Source organism: Lates calcarifer, linkage group LG18 (genome assembly GCF_001640805.2).
Source record: "Lates calcarifer isolate ASB-BC8 linkage group LG18, TLL_Latcal_v3, whole genome shotgun sequence".
Lineage (NCBI taxonomy): Eukaryota > Metazoa > Chordata > Actinopteri > Centropomidae > Lates > Lates calcarifer.
Window position 1 is genome coordinate 7,456,988 of NC_066850.1, and position 22,935 is coordinate 7,479,922.

Below are 22,935 nucleotides of genomic sequence, written 5' to 3' on the forward strand. Positions count from 1 at the left end.
GGCCTCTGACTGTGCAGACATTTTTGTCATTGCCAAATGGCCAAATGCACTCAGTTATTTTTACAAGCAGCAGTTATAATAATGAAAGGCTGAGGGAGTAGGGGGTAGGAGAGGGGGGGGTTGTTCGTAGCATGATTCATCAGTGTGTCTCCTGCTTTCTCGCTCTAACTATACAGTGCCAGTCTAAAGTTTGGACACACCTTCTAATTCAATGTTTTTTTTTTTCTTTTTTATTATTTTCTACTTCTACATCATAGATTTATACTGAAGACATCAAAACTATGAAGGAACACATGGAATTAGGCAGTCAACAAAAAAGTATTAAACAGCCCATTTTATATTTTAGATTCTTCAAAGTAGCCACCATTTGCTTTGATGACAGCTTTGCACACTCTTGGCATTTTCTCAATCAGGGTTATCAGGTAGTGTCTTGGTTCCTGGAGAGTATTTTGACAGAGGAGGCTGCAAGAGTGCACTTGTGAATTCAAATGAGTTTATTTGCGAAGAAACTGAAAGACCAGATAACCGCTCCCCACTGAAATCCCTCAATAGATAAGTTGATTACCTCTGTTATTTCCTATCATGTCCACACCCTGTTGTTTGCACGTAGCCCTCTCACACATATTCACACACCAACATTTAGCCACAGTCACTGTATAATATAGTTCACATTCATTATACCATAGTAGTCACAAGGAAATGTTTTTTCAACTCTTGAAGGAGTTCCTAGAGGTGCTGAGAATTTGTTGGCTGCTTTGTCTTTACTCTGCGGTCCAACTCATCCCAAACCATCTCAATTGTGTTGAAGTTGAGTGATTATGGGGGCCAGGTCATCTGATGCAGCACTCCATCACTCTCCTTCTTGGTCAAATAGCCCTTACATTGCCTGGAGATGTGTTTGGGGTCATTGTCCTGTTGAAAAAGAAATAATGGTCCCAATAAACCCAAACCAGATGCGATGGCATGTCACTGCAGAATGCTGCGGTAGCCATGCTGGTTAAGTTTACCTTGAATTTTGAATAAATCACCATCAGTGTTACCACCAAAGCACCCTCACACCATCACATCTCCTCCTCCATGCTGACTGACTTGTACGTCTTAAAGTAATGATGGACTTTCTTTTTACTTAGTTGAGTGGTTCTTTCCACAAATATGGATTAGAACAGTTGTCAAATAGGGCTATTCACTATACAGAGGTGTGTACCAACCCTACATCTGCACAACACAATTGGTGGTCTCAAACACATTAAGAAGGCAAGAAATTCCACAAATTACCTCTTGACAAGGCACACCTGTTAATTTAAATCCATTCCAAGTAACGACCTCATGAATCTGATTGAGAGAATGCCAGAAATATGCAAAGCTCTCATCAAAGCAAAAGGTGGTTACTTTGAAGAATTTAAAATATATAACATGTTTAAGATTTTTTGTTTACCACAGATGTGTTCTTTCATAGTTTTGATGTCGTCACTATTCACTTAAGTGCTTCTGTACTGAGGGAGGCAGTAATCTCTATACCTTTCCACATGGCTAGATACTACTAAAGGTATATCCTTTTGTAATTGTTTATTTCATTTATTAATTCATATTTGAACTGTTCTCTACTGTAGCTCTATCTGTTTGATCTCTTCCAGCTCTCTGGCAGGTGGCGTTGGGTGGGGTCTGGGTGGAGCTCCAGTTAGCGCAGTAATGAAGCTGGGCTGGTGTTGGCCCCCTCTCTCTTCCTGTCTCTCTCTCTCTTTCTCTCTCCCTCTCCCTCCCTCCCTTTCTATCTCCAAGGACGGGTTGCCACATCGATGCCACTCCGGCTGGCCAGCGCTGTCAGTGTTGCCATGGCGATGTGTATTCAAGTGTGCGTGTGTGCATGTGTAGGAGGAGACACACACACACACACACACACTTAGACACGCCCTAGTGTTCTATCTTGTTGTGTGGAGGGAGGACTGGTAACTTGATTAGGGGACTTTGTCTAGACTGGCATCCTTGTGGCTTTTACTGATGCTGAAGGACAGATGTGTCACCCACTTCTTCTTCTTTAATCACACTCGACTTTCTCGGCAACCCCTACCTTGTCATTCCTTCCTCTTCCTCTTTTTCTCCTCTTCTTCCTTTATTTTTTAGTTCCTTTCCCCCCCTACCTTCTTCCCTACTTAATTTGTCACATGTGCTCTTTTTTCATTGGTCACCACTGTGTTCTCTTCCTCCTTCGCCCCCCTCCCCTACCCTTATCCCTTGCTCCACTTTATTAAGCATATTAATAGTGGGGTGTGTGTAGAGACAAATGTGCTACTGTCTTCCTCCCCCGCATTAGTCCTGCTGATTGGAATCTATTCTCCCCGCTGATCCAGTGTGGGTGGTCAGACCGGGATTCATTATCATGTTTATGTGTGTGCGTGCACGCACAGTGGAGATGAATCAGAGTTTGTGTGTGTGTGTGTGTGTGTGTGTGTGTGTGTGTGTGTGCGTGTGTGCGCGTGTGTGTGTGTGAACGTGTTTGATGGAGAGAGAGAGCGAGGGAGGAAGAAACACTTGGACTGTGAGAGTCGGCATGTGTGTGTGTGTCACATCGCATGCACCTACTGTACTGTGTACGGATCCCATGGCTGCGTATGCGTGTCTTCTCGCTCATTAGGCAGATTGGCGTGGATGCGATGAGAGGAGATGAGAGGAGATCGTCGCGGCCTTGGCAGGAGATCCGAGGCTCGTCTGATGCCCGTTTGCATCAACGCTGTGTGGCACCTGTCAGCCCGAGACACGCACACACTGTGACGTGCTGAGATTCTGTGACACTGTGTGTGTGAGTGTGTTTGTGTTGAAGTCACGGTCCCTGTGGCAAAGCTCACAGCATACAAATTGATTCTTTTCTTTTTTTTTTTATCCGTTTTGCACTCTTGTGCCACTTGACACACGTCCTATTTCATCTACAATGCTGGCTGCCAAACTCTGAGGTATCTTCATCTCCATCTCTCTCACTCTCCTTCATCCCCCTCTCTCACTGCCATTACGTCTGTGACCTGTATCCCTGCGACAAGTTGGATGCCTTCCCAGGACGCACTAATCCTCTGATTGGGATTCGCATTTAGATTCCCCTCCATGCCAGAAAGTTCCCAGAAAAAGTAACTTTCTTTTAATCCTATTTTATTAATCCATAGAACCTTGTGATGTCACACACTGTATTGTTGAATTGTTCCTCAGAAATGGTAACCAACATCACTTGATGATCCACATGAAGCTTACAAAGACTTATGAGTGTTTGTTGTGTGAGTAATTGCCCTTGATATCAAAGCAATGGATGTTACCAAAAAGGGCTTTTCTCACCTTCATGACTTCAACATCTTTCTCATGCTGGTGTCCATATCCCCTTATCACATCTGCCTGGGCCACAGCTGTTATGAGTGTGTGGCGTGTGTCCACGTCTTCATGTCACTGTGGGTGGTTTTCACACATATAACTACACTACACTCAGATACTAAGAGAGAAAAATGTAACGTGTTAAAACATGTTAACATGTGTTAAACAGTTTTCTCTACATCTTTTTGTATTGACGTGAATTTGGTTGGAAGAATCTTGTTCATTTCTTTATTTCCCCTATAATGTTTAACATCAATAAACCAGACACGTTGGAGAAGTTGTGAGGGTGGGGAGACAAATCATTACCACATTTTTTTGGAGCTGCCCTAAGATACAACTGTTTTGGAAAAGTATTTGGAAAGTCATGCAGCATATTCTACAGATTCCAACGACATGTATGTCATGGGTGATCTACCAGAGGGAACGCTATATAGAGACCCCCTGTCCACTTTCCTGTACATTATATTTTGTCTAATAGATAAGATTACGGATGACTTGGGTCTGGCAGTGTTGCTGTTGTACAGTCACATGGTCCCCACACATTACCATCCACTTAGATTTACATCAGTGGAATTGAAATCTGATCCATTTCCTTCCATCTTTCCTTCCTTTTCATCATTCTCAACTCTTCAGTCCCTCCATGTGTTTATAAAGGCAAGGAATACATCGTGACTGGACTGATTATTTTCTTATGTTTTAAGCATTGTGGCCGAATAGAAAAAGTTGAATTGAGTCTGCTAGAATGGTAACATTACATGATGGGAGAAATATCGTTTTTCAAAAATGTCTAAAAACAGCAGACACAGTAAAATAGCGTGACATGCAGTGAATGAGAATTACTGTATACTCCAGTAGAGCCTCAGTTCAGCTGAAGTCACCCAGAAAGTTCATTCACCTCCAGCTCTCTCTGCAGAGTGTAGAGTTCCTGTTGTCCATGTGTGTTCATGTAACATCCAAATTTAGTGCTCTTTCTCATTTTGATGTCCTTTTCAGTGTATGAGTGAGTAAAGAGAGCTGTTTTTTGTGGATGTGTTCTTGATTTCAGGGGTTGCCTTGTGATGTAACTTGTCAGTGCACGAGATCCAGCTTGCTTGACATACCGTCATGTCATTTGATGCCCACAGCACACACCAGAGGTGCCATTCAGACAGATAGGGTACAGTAACTAGGATGTGATGATCTTGACTGCGATTCTGATTAGACTGCTGTGTTTCTGAAGAGCTGATGTGATAGTGTCTTGTGGGCCTTCACTATGAACAATAAGAACAAGAGTTTTGATGCACATCATATGGTATGGTATGTGTTGCCCTACATACTCATTGCCAGTGTGTTGTCATCTGTATTCAAGTCAGTATGAATTTCGCAAAAAAAATATGTGTTGTGAATGTAGGTGTCTAATCTCTGTTGAATTGATGATCTGAAGGTGTGTTCCAAGCTAAAGAGGATGCCAGTGCTGCCTATGATAGGATACGTTCATGCTCACGTCACAATCAGTACTGAGTGGCGGAGTATCATCAAGTGGAGGGCCCCCTCTGATACGATGACTGCAGGTTCTCACCACTTCAGCCCCGACCATGTAATTATTTCCAAATGCACATGCAGTTTCAGCCACCAGCAAGCTGATGACAGGAAACACCATGGGGCATCGCTTGGCATGGCACCGCGTGGCAGCTTCCCCTCCTCTCCCCCACCTCCACCCACTGCCATCATCCTCATCAGTCACTGCCAGAATCCTGTTTGATTTGTTTTTGAAAAGCATCTACATGCCTCACAGGGAATATTTGGTCTATTCTCTTCCATATTCAGTTCCCATGTCTCCTCGTCTCATGAATCATTCATATTTTTTTATCTGCCATGTCTTCACTTGTTAACCATGTGATATTTGAATTGTGTGACTTATGAGGCTGTTATTCAGTCCTCAATCTGAGTTTTTTAAAAAGGGTGTTCACTCAGTTTAGCACCACTTACAGTAACTCAGATGGTGACATGTAAATCCAAGTCCAACCAGAGTTTGGCAGAGATACAGGTAAAGGATTCATAAGCCCAGACCCATAAGCTTAGTATGGGAACCACCCTTTTACCCACAACTATCTATATATCAATTTTGGACCAGAGCCTACCTACCTGACGCACAGCCAAACATATACATGTAATTCATTGACTAAGCACACCACCATTTATATTTTGTGGATTCACTACTGGGCATTCACTAAGAAAATCTGCACAATTTTTTCACATCAGCTTCAGCTTTGGTCAATTTTGTCACTCAAACTTGCAGCGAGCTATGCTGAACTCTGAAGGTACGGAGAGCTGGAGAGTCCAAAATGTAGGATGCTGTCATAGCTTATTAGCTGCATCCACTTTTATTCAACCCTCCTCTGTCAAAGTATAAACCATCAACCTGCCAGGAAGCTTGAAGACAGTCATGAGGCATGACTCAGTAGTACAGATACTTACGAATAACTTGTTGTCCTGTTAGCTAACAAGCGTGCTAACTGACATGTAGCAAGCTCAACTGACAGCTAGCACATTTTTTTCCTCCATCAGTAAGTGAATAGAATTATTTACAGTCCTGTGAACAAAATGTCAAAGCAGAGTAAATGGCATACTGAGATCCAGTTCTCTTTAAGACATTGGTAATATTCAGGGTTGAATCTCTACAGTAAGTATACACACACACAACCTACCCCCCTAAATATCCCTCAGGACATTATGCCATGCCTGACAAATAGAGTTGACCAGAGCATACGCCACTGTGGTGATACTTCTCATTTCTTCCTCTCATTGCGGTGACCTCGAGCCAGCAACCGACACATCTCCACAGAGATGGATCTGCTTACACTGGAACTGTGATTTGTTCCAGTATTTGGCCTGAGATTAGAGGACACTGCCTTGCCACGCCTTTGATATTGTAGCTAAGGGCTCATCAGCGGTGCCTGACCTGCTCATTCGGATGCGCGTCCGTGTGTGCGGTGTGTGTCCGCATCCAAATTCCTGTGGGAGAATGTAATGGGTTTGTCAATTTTTACGTTAAGGAAACACATAAATACACACACTGAGTAAAGACACACACTCAGTCATCCTCATCACGTCTACACACATACACACACACACACACACACACACAAACAAATCACCTAATGGGTTGGTCACTATATCAACTTCCTGCAGTGGTAGCTGCTGGGCAAATGAAATCCTGAATGTGCTCTTTCCTTGTTAGTCTGCTGTTCAGTGTGGGCTGTGTGGGGCGAAAAATACCAATGCTTCCTGTATGAGGTCTTGTTACCCTGAGACTCCTTGTTACTGATGTCATGGAAACCAGCAGGACTAATCCATTAAGGGCCATCTTCGGGGAACAGAGAGATCAGGCCTGAACAAATTGTCACCACTTATCATGGGACGTACTTTGCTCTACAATACCACAGGGAGTCATTTAAAGCCTGCCTTAAACTCTCTCTTTATCCCACAAAGCATGGAAATAGGACCTTGGTAAACGAGGACGAATTGAGGATCCAGAGGGGGCGTGAGAGCTACAGGACAGTGAGCAGAGAAAATGAAGGAGGGAGGTGGGAGGGTCAGACAGAAAGAGCAATATTTTTCTAGGTTTTATGGCTGGGCATTGCTTGTTTACTTTGTTAAAAGGGTTAGTTGTGTTTTTCTTAGTGGCACTTTTATCCAAACAGACCAGTACTCACTGTAAAAAAGCAAAACTCTGCAGTGGTGAGGTTCTCAGAAAGGACAGTTATGTTTTAGAAGAGTTTATAAAAGTTTAATACAGTTTAAAATTGTGGGGTTTTTTGCCTGTGTATCTAAAAGTCTTCAATACGTAGCAAATAGTGCACACTCAGCTGTCAGTTTATGTACACCTGGCTGAAGCCTTTAATAAATTAAACCCTCTCCAAGGTTATAATGTTTTCTTTTTTGATGTAGTTTGTGGTGCTGTTGAATAGTGCTGTACTTTATAGGGTGGAGATTTTAATACCTAGTCCATGTTTGACATAAATTGTGTGCACAAGATGTTAAAAGGACCTCAGAGGGATAGAAAAAGCCTGTTGACAGGACATTAAATGCCTTACCGATGTCTTGGAACTAAAGTTTCCATGATGTTTTAAGTGCAAAGGGAATATACTAAATAGTGTAGTGTGATACAGTATGCTGTAGTATTTTAGCCATGTTAGCAGCAAGGCTATGGATGGTAGCATCCATCTATTGTCCCACCACTGTGGCCCAGACTGAAAAATATCTGGTCACCGGATGGACTGGTGCAAGAGCATTGGCGATACTATGATCCCCTTATTTCCCCCAGTCTTATCTTTTTTGTTTTTTGTGAAATCAGAAAGTATTCAGTGGATTGCTATTTTGTGGTACATACATTCATTTTTCCCTCCCAGGATGAATTCTTATAACTTTGGCGATCTGTTAAAATTCTTTTATCTAGCACCATCATCTGGTCAAATTTGTATTTCTCCCTTGTTTTGGTATATAACCAAAGACCCACATAATTATTTTCCTGTAGCCTTAGCTCCTAAATATCCACGTGTTAGCAATGTCCCTGTGAGTATGTTAGCAGGCTGCTCTTCACATTGAGATCAAAGCTTCACTGTGCTAAAGTGCAGTGCAATATAGATTTACATCTTGGCAAATTTGCCAGTTACAGTTTCTGTTCATGGATGTACAGAAGAACTTATCAACTGGATCACATTTGATACTGAAAACAAATTCTAAATTTGATTATTAGCCAAGACCCGAGCTGACTTTAACAATATGTGACACCTGAGTGTTCTGATTTGCTTTCTTATTTCAGGCAAATGCATCAGTAAAGTGATAAGGGTCAAATTAAATTTCTCTTCTCTCCTACTCTGCCCCTGCTTTGCTTTCTCTCACTCTCTCTCTTCGTACTTCATCTTGCTGAGTTGTCAATATAATTCTCTAACTGCGTTACCGATGCAGGCGCCTCACACTAACTGGTCATTACTCACTTTTAACCACACAGCCTCTCGTTATCTGTCACGCATGACTCAGCCGCAGCAAACCCCGTATTCCTCGATGTCCCCCATCTCGCCCTGATGTTTAATTTTTTTGTTCATGTTTCTTTAATCTGGTTGCTTTCACAAAAGCACAGACAAACACAAACACACATGGATGGGGGCATCCGCATGCACACGCACACACACATGCAAGTATGAGTCATGCACAGCATCAGTCTGACATGCTGCCCACTCTTCCAGGCAGAGCACTGCCTTTTTGGATCAAACTAGATTGTTGGAGCATTAAGCCAGTAAGAGCTCCTGCAGACAAACAGGTAAACAAAACGTTTACTGTATGTCTGTCCTTCTGAGTACCCGGAATATGATTTTGTCTTATTCCAGAAATATCAAATTGACTCACTCTGGTTTTACCCCTCTCTCTCTCCCCTGTGCCTTTTCTCCTCTCTTTTGCTCACTTTCCACCACTGAAGATTTTTGGTGTGTGTTTTAAGCGTGTGTTTTGAGAGCAAAACACTAAAAGAAATGGAAATATCTGATCAAAGCAGATTGACGTCAGTTTCAATATCTGTGAGGAGGCTTCCTGTCAGCCGTCAATGTCAGTAGCCTAATACTGGCAAATCTGTACGTGTGTGTGTGAGAGTGAGTGAGTGTGTGTGTGTGTGTGTGTACTTTCAAGCATGGTTTCTCCTTTTTCGGAATTGCTTTTTCAGAGTAAATGGTTTTTGAAAAGCCTTGACATTTTGTGCTTGTGTGATTTTTATGATTTTGTACTTCTGTACAAATATGACTCATTTAATCTCCCTCTCTCTGTGTCTGTCTCTGTCTGTGTTTCTGTCTGTGTGTGTGTGTGTGTGTGTGTGTGTGTGTGTGTGTGTGTGTATGTCCATGTTCCAGCTACCATCATTTTGAACGAGCTAAATTGGACAGAAGCCTTGGAGGAAGTTTTCCGGAAAAACAAAGAGGAAGATCCCTCACTCCTCTGGCAGGTGTTTGGTTCTGCCACTGGACTGGCTCGGTACTACCCAGGTGAGCAGCCCAGCAGCCGGCAGGGTTTCTCCAGTGACTGTACATAAAGATGGATGATGCATCTGCACTTCCTCCCCACTGTATAAAAATGAGTCCAAAGTATCCCGAATATGAGCGCTGCCATCTTTGTCCAGGTGACGTCATTTGGTGGAGCCAGCCAGGTAGTGGGATTTATGACCTATACTGCAGGCAGCCACTAGTGTTCTGCCTTCCCTTTTGTGGAGCTGTCATGTTGTCCATCTTTATATACAGTCAGTGGGTTTCTCCATCAGCCTGCTGACCTTCCTGCGGTCAGTGATGGGGACAGAAATTACCACCCAAAGGGCCATTTCATCATGTTGCCGACAGATGCATGAAAATACAAGCAGGCTTGCGCTTTCAAACACTGCATTGCTGTTGGCTGACTTTGTCACAACTCTTTCTTGTGACTTTGAGCTGAGAAAGAGGCCAGACAGTCATGAATCATTTTATGAAAACATATATGTGAACACTGGTCATGACCATTGCCATCTGCAATAATGTTTAACAACTTGCAGCTGTCTTTATCATCACAGAAGTTACAAGTCATGACAGATGTAGCTCAAAGATTGCATTAAAGAAGCAGTTTGACATTGTTTCTACTCATGACTGTGCACAAAGTATCAAGTTAAGGCCAGGAGGAGAATAGCTTAACTTAGCATAAAGCTTGGAAGCACTAACAGCTAGCTTGGCTCTTTGAGGTTTTTACTGTTTCCCTGGCAACTTCACAGTGACGACAGGGCTCCAGGAAGTCATTGCTCCTGCCTGCTGGTCTCCAAGAAATTTTCACAACATGTACTCAACTCCCCCTAAAAACACAACTTGTTTTTACATTTTGGTTTCTGTACAGATTAAGTAAATGAGCTTTAAGTGTGCTGGTAAGCATATTTTTGACTTTTGAAGAGAGTCAGGCTAGCTTATGCTAAGCTAAGCTAAGCCTTCTGCCTCCAGTTGCACACACAGAGAAGAGAATGGTTTTGAACTTCTCAGCTAACTCATCTATTCCTTTAATTGTAAGATGTATTAAGATATAAGAAAGAAGATGTACAACACAATAAGATTTGGCCACTGACACATATTAAAGTGCCTCAACCTCAGCCTTAATGTGAATAGAACATGCTTTCTTTTCTCCATTTTCTTCTTCTGCCAAATCCCAGCATCCCCTTGGATCGACTTGAGCAATTCAGCCAATAAGATCGACCTCTACGATGTGCGCAGACGACCATGGTGAGTGCATCATTATGGGATGCGCAGTTTATGTTTCTTTATCTCAAATCATCTCATTGTCAGTCATCATTCTAGTGTTTGTCAAGGGCACGCACATGGCTCATTCAGTCTACCTGTGTAATTATCATATTAAACATTCATCTGCAAAAACCATATTTACATGTTGCGTAAACTGATCACACACAAGACCACCTGTGCACACACATACGCACAATTAAAAACAATCAAATCCAGGTCTCTGACCAAAGCCAAACAAATGCATCAGAGCGCTATGATGATTAAACCACTGCTGATCAAAGGATACCAATACAAAAGATTCATTAGTCTCCCAGAAATTATTAAAATCTGGCTGGAAGCCACCAATGCTCTTTTAACCATGTTATTAAATTTCATTAGTCTCAAAAGCTCCGTTGGCTACTTTGTACTCTACTCTGAGCGTAAACACGGTGTTTGTTTATTAAAGAAATGAGGGATGAGAGGTGATTAAAGAATACAAAGATCTGATTGATTTTCCATGCAAATGATAGAAATTATTATTTGTTTACTTGCTCAAAGAAAGGATAGAGTGATGAGAGTGCAAAACTACTTTATGTGTTTAGTCATTGTTTTGTGTAGAAATGAGTTTTTAGATATATATTTATTTTATAATGATTGCCTGTGTGTCTCGGTTTTGTCTTTTTGTCACTTCTGTGCACATGCACATCTCTTTATGTGCTCAATACCCACGACTTGTGTGTGTGTGTGTGTGTGTGTGTGTGTGTGTGTCTGTCTGTTATTACTCACCAGGTACATTCAGGGGGCGGCGTCTCCTAAGGACATGCTGATCCTGGTGGATGCGTGAGTGACGACCTCATGATTCACCCATTACAGTCAGATTTTATTTTCTTTTTTGTGCGCCAGATGGCCCTGATGCTAACTCTCTGACTGGCATCACCCCGCTGGGCGCTGCTGCGCTGTGGCTCATGGCTGCCTCGGTGCTCCTGTGACACTGACAAACAAAAAGCAATCAGTGTATCGGGCAACCTCATCATTTACAGTCCAGTTATCTCTTCCTGTGATTTATGCCTTAAGAATTTAGGCTTAGAATAGCTAAGATGTTCATAGAGGATCCTGGAGCAATATCTGTCACAACAGCAGCTCAGTCCTGATCAAATTATAGAACTAAGGGTTATTATTAAGAAACACATAATTTGGATGTTTTGATTTCACACTATCCATATTTACCAAAGCCAAGCAGCTGAAACCTCTGTCAAATTTAGTATTTATAGATCCATCTGGACAAAGCGTCCATCTCGTTGTAGCAGCTCAAGTACAATGTAGAACATTACTAAATGAGTCCAGTCCTAACAATGCTGAACGCTGAGATTTTATCATTCATTTTATGCAAATATTTTGTGTGGAAGTCATTAGCTGAGACATACTGATGGCACTCAACTCATGTCATTAATGAAGATTTCTAATGATTGCCTTTTTGTTCATGAGATGGGTAATAATACATCCAGACTGCTCATTAATGGAAGAAACTTATCTCTTCATATGGCTATGATAAGTATTTTTCCCTGCAGACAGAAGGGTTTAAAGATGTATTCCCACATTTAATTTACACTTAAACATGTGGGTCGTTGTTTTTTGTTTGTTTGCTTTTAAGTATAATGTGGCAGTGATTTCTGTTTTTTTTTCCCCCAAACTGCAGGAGTGGCAGTGTTTCAGGTCTCACCCTCAAACTCATCCGAACGTCTGTTAGCACGATGCTGGACACCCTGTCTGACGATGACTACGTGAACGTGGTCTATGTGAGTATCCAGACAGCTAATAGTTTAATTTCATCACAAATAGAAATAAACATGGCTTATATTCATATTTACTTGAGACTTATGCAACTTTCTATCCTGGCGAGAAAGTTCCTGTGATTTTGTCTGATGTGTATTGGATTTCCAGGTGCACACATTGCTGAATGTTAATGTGGCTATTATTTGTGGTTTGGCTGTTTGAGTAGCTTCAGTCCTGTGGTTTGAGTCACTGGTTTACACATGGCAGTGACCTTTTAAGTGACTTAATGTACCACACATGGATGGAACTTTATTGTGGCTGCATATGTGCATATGTGCATGGATGCATGCATGCTCATGTGCTCATTTGTCTGACTCATGGTATCTATGTGTGTATGTAGACCATATATGTGTGTTTATGTACGGGTATGTGTGAGAGAAATATCTCAAGAACATCAGCGCTCAATCCAAGTATGTGTGCCTAATAGAGCAAACTTATGACGCAGCTTGAGCAAACCCTGGAATGCCTCAAGATAAGTTTGACAAATGACTATGTGCTGCTTTATGAGCCACACTTTGAATCAGTGGCTTGTAATGGAAAAGCCCCTGTTAGCCCAATTGAAATTCTGCAGAAGTGTCAGGCATCAAAGGATTTACAAACATGGGGATCGAGGAAATATTCATCCATCATCATTTAAAGCTCCATAGCCTGGTCATATGAAGCAGATTCATGCATCCTAGCAATATTAATCGTGGAAAGAAAAATAACACAGTTTTAAGTGTTTTCAGTGGTTATTTACCTCTGTTGGAGGAATTAGTGAGTAGTTGCACAGATGTATCGGAGGCAAACACACTCTAGCACCACTCTAAAATGATTTTGAGCCTTTAGAGACAGTGCTGAAATCCTCCTTTTTATGCTGTTTCTAAGCAACCAGCAAACTTTGCTGCTGTCTTTTAGTGAGCGTAACATGACTTAGCTAATGTTGTTAGCTCTCTAAAGAACACTCTCAACGCTTCAGTACAATTACATATTCTCTGGTGAAGCAAAGTGAGGGGAATTAATGGCTACCAAACTGTCCTTTTGTCTCCTTGTTTACATAGACTGTAACAGGAGAAGCCTCTCCACTGTTTTTATCTGCTTGGACAAAGGCACATTGAAAGTAATGAAAAAGAGGTGACTCTCGCTGCCAGAATGTGATTTGAATCTGTCGCCCTCTTGGTTTGTCACATTAGTCACTTTCTTCAATAAATACAATTAAAGAAGAACACAGAGACACCTCTTCCACGTAAGTGAATTAAAAGGCCCCATAACTGTTAAAAGGGTGAGTCAACTGGCTGATCGCTGAAAACAAAGGCCTGCTGTCACGTGGAAGACAGACACAACTGAGCAGGACATGCCAAGCTCCATGGTACTGCCAATAAATGAAGGACTCTATGAAGAATGCATTCCCAATACGCCTTGATTTGGTTATTATATTTCATTTTGAATATTTATACCTCACTTGCTTTCTTAATGAGAGTTAGATGTGAAGATTGATGAGATGCTCTTATCTGTCAGTTAAATATAAAGCTACAGCTAGTAGCTGGCTAGGTTAGCTCCAACACACAACCTCCCATTAAACCACAATCTGTCATCATTACATGTCATTTTTGGCAGTCTAAATAACACGTTAATTCGCGAGCTTTAGAGGTACAGGTACAGAAAGAGGATTTGTCTGGACAGAGTCAGGCTAGCAGTTTTCCTCTGTTTCCAGTCTTTAGGCTAAGCTAAGCTAATCATCTCCTGGCCCATCTCCATATTTAACAGAGAGATATGAGAGTGGTTTCGATTTTCTTAGCTAATTCTGGCAAGAAGGTAGATACCTCCCAAAATTCCTTGTTTTTAATCTTTTGTGTTTCTGTTTCACTGCTGTGCTTTCTGCATATTTTATCTCAGAATGGGTACCACACGTAAAAGCTCCTTTTCACAAACTTATATTAGTATTTATGGCACAGGATGTATCATGTTCTTGGATGTGACTTTGCTCTGTCTAAAATCTCCTTTATCCTAAATTTGCCTCCTCTTTGTCCCTCTTCCAGTCTCTCCTAATGGGAGGGAATATAAATCACTTTTTCAGTTTGCTTTCCAAATGAACCATTAATTACATTTTCTTTCACTTCCCTTAATAAAGCTGTGGTTTATGTTTTTATTTGGAGCTTTCAAATCAGCTAAGTGAAAAGGCTTTTGAAGTTAATGAAATCAGGCAGCAGTGTAATAAGAATATTGATGGCATCCAACTCAGTTTGTCGACCTTCCAGTAGCGTTTTGAAGCTTATTGGAGGTACAATCTGTACCAGCATTTCATAGTAAAAGTTTGTAACTAAAGGGACTGGGTCTGCTCACAGCTCTGATGTTTTTGGTTGCTGTTTTTATGTATTTCTGACTTTTTCAGTCACCCAGGCAGTAAGTTTTTGTGCACTTTTTATAGCTAATAGATGCGTCATGCTTTCTCGCTTTCTCTCTCAATACCAGTGCATTTCTGTGGCTACCCTGAGGCGTCTCACTCATCAACATCTCATTAAACAGAGAAACTAAAATTCCATAACCCAACGATGAATTACTGTCAAACCCTTTATTACCAGAACTTGTGTACAGTATGAAATGTGGGATGCTTTATTGCATTGGTCCATCATTTCCAAGACAATTGCTTGCATTTAGTTGGTTGTATCGAGTTATATTTATACATTTTTTTGAGCAATTTTCCATAAAAAAATTGATAGATTAATTAACAGAAAAACTGACAGAGGTGGAATATTTCAGATCTCTAATCAGTATGCTCTGGCTCTTTAAATTCACAATTAATTGAAATTAATTCACTGAAAGTGTACCAGTTTCCAATTTTCCTTTAATATAACTCCTTTGCAAACTTTGAGTCTGAATACATCTGTGTATGCACTAAAAGGTGTTAATGGTGCTGTAAACAAGGTATATTTTTAGTACACAAACATATACACTACATGCCCACATACAGTATGCTGTTCTGCTGAGCTTTCATTACTGTGTCTGTGATATTTTAAGATGTGCATTATAAGGTAGATGAAATTCTGGCTCACTGTGGTTTACATTAGTGTGTGTGTGTGTGTGTGTGTGTGTGTGTGTGTGTGTGTGTGTGTGTGTGTGTGTGTGTGTGTGTGTGTGTTTGTGTGGGCATGCTTCTGTTTAGAGGACCAATGTCTTGGCAGTATTTGTCCTGAAACTTCCGCCAACAGTTTGTATAGCTGAAAACAGACACTGTGAGCTGTAGCATCCTTTGGTGTTCTAAAAACATAACCAAAGTAGATGGAGAAAAATAGCTTTTGGGAACGAGTTATGTTAGATTTTTGCTTTCTGCCTGTGACATACTGGTTTTTGTGTGAATTTTACATCATACATTTTTCACTGCAGACAGTATTCACCAGTCTGATCTCTTTACTGTTTTGTGACTGATGTACGTATAAACACACTCTGTTGCTTTTCTTTTAAAGAGTGTGATTCCAAATAAGTGTGCACCTCTTGTGTGTATGTGTGTGTGTGTTTTGAACATGATCATGATTGGAGGGGTACAGTCAAGGCCAAAACAGATGTTAGGTATTAATGAGCCACGTCCCAGTCCTCCATAGATGCTGTGTGTGTATATGTGTGTATTTTTATATTTGTGTGTGTGTGTGTGTGTGTGTGTGTGTGTGTGTGTGTGTGTGTGTGTGTGTGTGTCTGTGCGTGTGTGTGCATGAATTGATGGGGATCCATCTGTTCCTCCACATTAACTATTCACCAATATTAATTTAAAGATGCTTTATATGTAGGGCTGTGTAAATGTAATTTAAGCAGGTACAGTAATATCTGTCTCTATGGAATAATCCCACCATAATCAAGCTTCTTGTGTGTGTGTGTGTGTGTGTGTGTGTGTTTTGTTTTTTTTGTTTTTTTGCCTCCTTATGCCACTGTTTTCACATCCCTACCTGCTCTCCTGCCAATCCTTCCTTCTGCTCCTTATAGATCCCTTCGGTCTGTGCAGATTTGATTAAAACTGATTTCATTTCACACTAGGCAAATTCTTACAACAGCAAGGCCAAGAAGTTGAGGCTTATTAAAGCAGATCTGTTTATGTTATAACATTTAATCACTCAGTCATACTTGATTTAAAGTACATCCTATATTGTATGATTAAGGGACACTGCATGACTCTGCAACGAAGGGAAAACAGGCCACATATTTAACAGAAAATATGTGCAAGTGCCTTCCCACCACTTCCCATCATCCCTCCTTCCCTCTTCCCCCCAGTTCAACGAAAAGGCCTTGTCCGCGGCGTGCTTTCAGAACCTGGTGCAGGCCAATGTCCGCAACAAGAGGATTCTCAAAGATGCGGTGCAGAACATCATTGCTAAAGGTGTCACCAGATACCAAGATGGCTTCAAGCTGGCCTTCAAGCAGCTCGCGCAGGTGAGGTGTTCCACGTAGTCGAGTGGTGGTGGAATATATATTTGTGGTATCTGTGTTGGGCTAACATAGGAGCGTAGGAGTGCGTGTGTGGATAGGGTAAGGGATGGTAACATACAGGACGTCGCTGTCAATCTGTTGTATTTAATTATTTCATCCAGCAGTGTCCCTTGAAATATGCAGACAAACCCAGAGGCTTGATGAAACTACTTATAATCTGAAAGCTACTTGACAGTCTGATGGAATTTATGTTAATTTAATTTATCATTTTCATTCAATTATGAAAATAATGGAACATTGGACACACTGACAAATAAGAGTGAGTATGTGCTGACCTCTTCTGGATGTTTTGGATATTGCATTTTTTTGTATCCATATAAGAATCCATGTTTCCCTTTCCACCTGCATATATTAGCCTTGAGTTCTTTTTGCAACCACTTCTTCAGCCTGTCCCTATGACAAAAAGAATTCACCTTCCATAGTTAAACTGGTTTTCTTTGCCTCTGTATCCCCTAGATGGATGTGGCAAGGGCTAACTGTAACAAGATTATCATGCTCTTCACTGACGGAGGAGAGGAAAGGGCAGAGGAGATCTTTAAAGAACACAACCCAAAGCAAGAGGTAGAACTGTAAACACATAATGTCCACAGAGAAGAATACAGGAGTCTTTGCTTTTAACCATATTCAGTTTTTACACTTTTACCTCCTCTCACAGGTGCGCATCTTCACATTTTCAGTAGGTCAACACAACTACGACAAAGGACCAATACAGTGGATGGCCTGTACTAATAAAGGTACAAGGTTGCATTAGAGCTTTAGTGATCTTATGATACATTCACTTCATTCACTAATCTGATGTGTAATGTTTTTCTGTAGGATGATGACCTAAGTCAAAAATATATTACTTATTCTTTTATAACTATGGTTCATATGTAAATAAACAGTATTTTTAATGGTTAAACCTCTTTGTCAACCTTAAGTCAAGTGAGAGCTGGTTGTAGTTGTAGTTGCTTTTCAGTACAATTCCACTTTTAAAAAGTCAGGTTATATTTACCAAAATAGCATATTGTTAGCTTTTAGGCTACATTAGAATTGAATAAATATAAAACCGGCCTCTTGCTGAATATGTCTATAATCAGGTAAGGCTCTTATCTGGTCATTTGTGTTCATCTCATTCAAATCGATGGATGTTGAAATAAACATATTTCTCTGTCTCAGGCTACTACTATGAGATCCCATCTATAGGCGCCATTAGGATCAACACTCAGGTAAACACATAAAGACACATTTAACCATGTATCGCTGCTGTGCTTGTCTCTCAAATCATCGTTCTCCCTGGCAAACTTAACCAGATGTGTATTGTGCCCTCTTGTGGTTGAATGGCTGCTGTGCAGGTTGCAAAATAAAACTTAAATCCCTCTGTCTCTTCTTTTTGTCTGCAGGAGTACCTGGATGTTTTGGGCAGGCCCATGGTCAAGGCTCCCAAAAAAGGCCAAGCAAGTTCAGTGGACCAATGTCTACCTGGATGCACTGGTATGTGCATGTGCATTATAACAGATGCATATTAAACAAATTCAAGTGCAAACAGAGGGCACTTTAGGACAAGTGTTGGGGGAAATGCTGTGTCGGTGGCATTTGTGGTCACATGCAAGAAATCTGTTTTCTGTCAAATGAAGAATTTAGGATAAGCCTTGCTCAGTTATGTCAAACGGCTGTTTGCCGTCCTGGTAAACTCCACTTCAACTCTGCTCCTGTGTTGTTTGTGAAAGGGCAGATTAACTTCATTTCAAAAATGCTGCATGAAGCCATTTTTTGTGGTGCTCAAGCTTCTGATGAAATTTACTTTTAGGCGACAGTGTAGATAAGAAAGCAGACTGGTAAACTGAGCCAAATGGTTTGGATATTGTCATCAGTTTACTGATAAGACGCTGTCAACTTTTGCGACTGTATTGACCTCGTCAGCACCAGAAATGTCTCTGCCTTTTGTTACGAGAAAACCTCTTATTTCTCGGCTATAGCTATTGGTTTTCCAAAAACCCAGTCATACTCATAGGTGTCATGTATGGTGACACTGTTTTACAGATTTTTGTTGATTCTATATTGATTGTATTAATTAATTACAAAATACAAGTAAGTATTCTGTGACTTTATGCCATGAGAAATGAATCTGAGTTGACTGAACTGCTTAAATACTAAATGTATATTCAATATATTGTATGTTTGATCTTCCAGGAGCTTGGCCTGGTGATCACTGGAACTCTGCCTGTCTTCAACAAGACCAGCACAGGCTCAAAGGTAGACAGAAACCCACTTCATGTGGACCCATATTTATTTTATTGACCCAGTTATTGTAAATCGCACCTTTTTTATATTCCATATTATTAATCACAGTTGTTTCTTGCTTCATTCGCTCATTCCGTCTTCTTTCCCATCCATCTTGTTATCCCTCAGGGATAATATATTTTTGGGTTCTCCAACTGGAAAACCTTGAGGGAATCAAGGATGAGCTGATTAGATTTTGGTGGTTAAAGGTCAAAGGTCATTGTCATTGTCATCCCATTCTTGTGAACACAATATATCAGGAATAGAGGGAATTTAGTTACATCTGCCACAAACATCCACTTGGACTCAAGGATGAATGGCAGAGAATTTGGTGATTAAAGATTTAAGGTCAAGGTCACCATGACCTCACCGAACACATCTCTAGCAATAAGTCAAGAAATCATATGCTAACTATGACCATCTAATAGGATAAAATGAGGAAATGATAACAATACATCCAATAGGTCAAAGGTCAGTTTTGACATCATCTATTCAACGCCATAACTCAGGAACAGAAGGGGAGATTGTGACTGTATTTCCTGTAACTTGACTGGTTGGCAGAGGCTTACAACTACAAGGCTGTAATTCTAATTTACAGTTGACTTACTGACTAAATTTACTGTGTGTCTTACACTTTGACCCCCCGGGCAATTGAAGTCTGCTGTTTCATGACACGCCATAATGTTTACCAGACCCAAAAAATAAACATACAACATGAATCTCAATTATCGTCTCATCTTTTACTTTTATCGTCCACTTTCTTGTGGCTCCTCCTATATATCCTCTATTGGCACTGAGGTCCCACAAAAGCTCTCCCACATGCCTCCACAGGAAGAGAATCTAGGATGTCATAAAGCAGAAATCAAAATCAGATCAAACCTGCAGATCAGAGAGACAAATGATCCGGTAGCTAAGCGCTTCAAGATGAGTTTACATGTCTACCTCGAAGTGTTCGGGGGGTTTACCTCCACTATGACTGAAAACAAGGCTGGAAATGCCTTGTCAATGAGTCATGGCGGCCTGTAAAGCTTTTGGGAATGAGACTGTCCAGATTTCTATTGCACTCCATTTCCTTGAAATCACTCAGAATGCACAGAGGGACTTGACTCATCCAGAAAGAACAACAGAACTCATACATGGGTTTTACAGTGACTCTTTATTTCTTTGTTTTTCCTTTGGTTTTCTCCCAGAAATCACAAAACCAGCTCATCTTGGGGGTCATGGCTATTGATGTCTCCCTGGAAGATATCAAGAGACTCACACCTCGGTTTACTGTAAGAGCACATGCTACATAATGAGCCAATACACATACAGAAACCAGCCTATTTACACAGTAGACATTACATTTTGCACCTGGCTTCCTCCATCCTTCCTTTAACAGATATCTCCCTCTCCCTCTTATTTCCTTGTTCATATAGTTTGGACCAAATGGTTATTACTTTGCCATTGACCCCAACGGATATGTCCTGCTCCATCCTAATCTCCAGCCACTGGTAAGACCGATCTCTCAACTTTAACTAACAAATAGACTTTGCCTTTTTAAGGACTGTTCTGTCATTCAGTCATCGTATTTTCACAATTGCACTCCAGAGATCTTGTAACTTTGCTAATATTGGTCAATCTGTCATCTTTAGCAGCCTATAGGAGTTACAGCAATCCATTATTACATGTTACAAAATGCACCTTTGCAGAAAGACTTAGTATCTCTGTTGTCCCGCACATCATGACATTTTAGCACTAAGTTTCTCTTTTGTTTTGCTCTTCCGTAGCCTCTCAGCTGCAAGTTGTCTGATTTACTACGCTGACTATGTTTGTATCATTTGGCTGATATTTCAGTTTCTTTTTTTATTTTTTGTCTTTTTACAAATAGCTCAATCATATGGCCCCAGGATGATGTTTGTTGAAAGACAGCAATATGTTTCCCATTGACTTTTTAGATGTGTACTCTTCTTGTAAATTATGCATGCACACATTGGTCACAGATGATTAAAACACTCAAAAGTCAGAGTTAACTAAGAGTTTAATCCATAACTTGTTCCCTCTTCAAGGTTACGGACTGTCCATATGATATTGAAAAGAGAGGTTTAGTAACTGGTCTCTCTTGCTGATGTTTCTCCTCTGTACTCACAACCCTCAAATTATGTAGTGCAATATGCAATTCTGATTAATTGTTTGCATTCCCATGTAGACTGCCAAGTTTGATGAACCTGTAACACTGGACTTCCTGGATGCTGAGATAGAGAATGAGATCAAAGAGACGGTTTGGAAAACAGATTTTTCCACTATGATGATTCCATGAGCTCATGTCAGAATCAATGGCACTGTAATTTCCCAGTATAGTATGATTAATTACTCTTTCCATTTTTTTTTTTTTTCAAATTGGTCAACAGATAAGAGAAGAAATGATCAACGCAAGTACAGGAAATTACACAATATTTACATTGGTGAAATCCCAAGATGAGGTGATTATATATTGCATGTTGTTCATGCCAAAAATAAGTAGATCTGTTAATGAATGTACATGTGTACTGACCAAACTGTTTCCCTCAAAGCGCTATATGGACCAAGGTTGGAGGACGTATACGTTTGCACCAGTAAAGGGGTCAGATTACAGGTAAATAGAATTTATATCATGAAGTGTTGCTCCATTGCATTTTAAAGTACTTTTTACCAAACTGAGTCCAGAAATAGAGGAAGTCCAGATGTCTTGCACTCACAACACATTGCAAAATGTTCATTGTAATTGACTAAAACCATTAAGCTCTCATTGGGACTCTCATTGGGACTGGAGCTGAACTGTGATCTTTCATTCAAAACAAAGTCCAGGCACAATGTAGAGTGATTTAGGTGAAGCCATGAGGGGCTAGTCTTCACAACTTATGTGTACTGTTTGGAAAATCCAACCCCCTGCTAAGAAATGCTAAAAGCAGGACTTAATGAAAGATTTGCCAAAGTGCTATGATGCAAGGACAATGGGAGGAAATTTGCTATAATTTTGTTATGTGTTTTTGCATGTGAATTGGTCGGTTGAGCAAGATTGTGTTCATGCAGATGCTGTCTCAGATGATGAAATGTGTTGTTCAACAATGCAGTGAAACAAAATAATTCCAGAACATAAATTCATACGGCTTGAATACAGCTTGAAAATCTCAGTGCAAAAATACTTAATTCTGTGATATTTTACCATGAGATTTTTGTCTGTGTGTGTCCCCTCTCTCAGCCTGGCCCTGGTCCTTCCCGAGTACAGTATGCATTACATCCGGGCCACAATAGGTGACACAATCACCCAGGCAAAATGTAAGTTCCACCCTAAATCAGTTCAGCCTCTTGTACCATTCTAAGATTTTCCACTCTACTTATATAGTCATTAGTAGTAGTAACTGCTAATGTTGTCTAGCGACTGCTCTCCATGTAAGGCTGAGAAATGCTTGTGCCTCAGCTTATGGTTCCTATCCATCATTTACAGCACCCAGCACGCACACACACACACACACACACACACACATATATATACATATATATATATGTACACACACACACACCCATATACATCTACACCACCCCCACATCTCCTCGCCTCTTGTGTTGCTATGGCAGCACACACCCTCAGTTGTGGTGCTCTTCAAAGTTTTTGTCGCCAGACAGCGGGACGAGCGGCTCCAGTGTCCCCTTTCACACATACAGTACTCATGAATTCATTTAAGGCTAAGTGCCTTGTGTGTGTGTGTGTGTGTGTGTGTGTGTGTGTGTGTGTGTGTGTGGACAAGTGGGCATCTGT

The 22,935-nt window shown here is 40.8% G+C and overlaps 1 protein-coding gene across 1 annotated transcript in view; it reads left to right on the forward strand.

Annotated features, from left to right (window-relative positions):
- The window catches only part of cacna2d1a (calcium channel, voltage-dependent, alpha 2/delta subunit 1a), an 82,969-nt gene that overhangs the window by 37,592 nt on the left and 22,442 nt on the right, over window positions 1–22,935 (forward strand). The window contains 17 exon segments of the mRNA XM_051077592.1: window positions 9,234–9,365; window positions 10,541–10,610; window positions 11,397–11,447; window positions 12,304–12,403; window positions 16,680–16,838; window positions 17,352–17,456; window positions 17,551–17,629; window positions 18,054–18,103; window positions 18,278–18,315; window positions 18,317–18,368; window positions 19,068–19,130; window positions 20,348–20,431; window positions 20,576–20,650; window positions 21,346–21,417; window positions 21,548–21,619; window positions 21,710–21,771; window positions 22,378–22,454. Coding sequence (XP_050933549.1) covers window positions 9,234–9,365; window positions 10,541–10,610; window positions 11,397–11,447; window positions 12,304–12,403; window positions 16,680–16,838; window positions 17,352–17,456; window positions 17,551–17,629; window positions 18,054–18,103; window positions 18,278–18,315; window positions 18,317–18,368; window positions 19,068–19,130; window positions 20,348–20,431; window positions 20,576–20,650; window positions 21,346–21,417; window positions 21,548–21,619; window positions 21,710–21,771; window positions 22,378–22,454 — 1,341 coding nt within the window.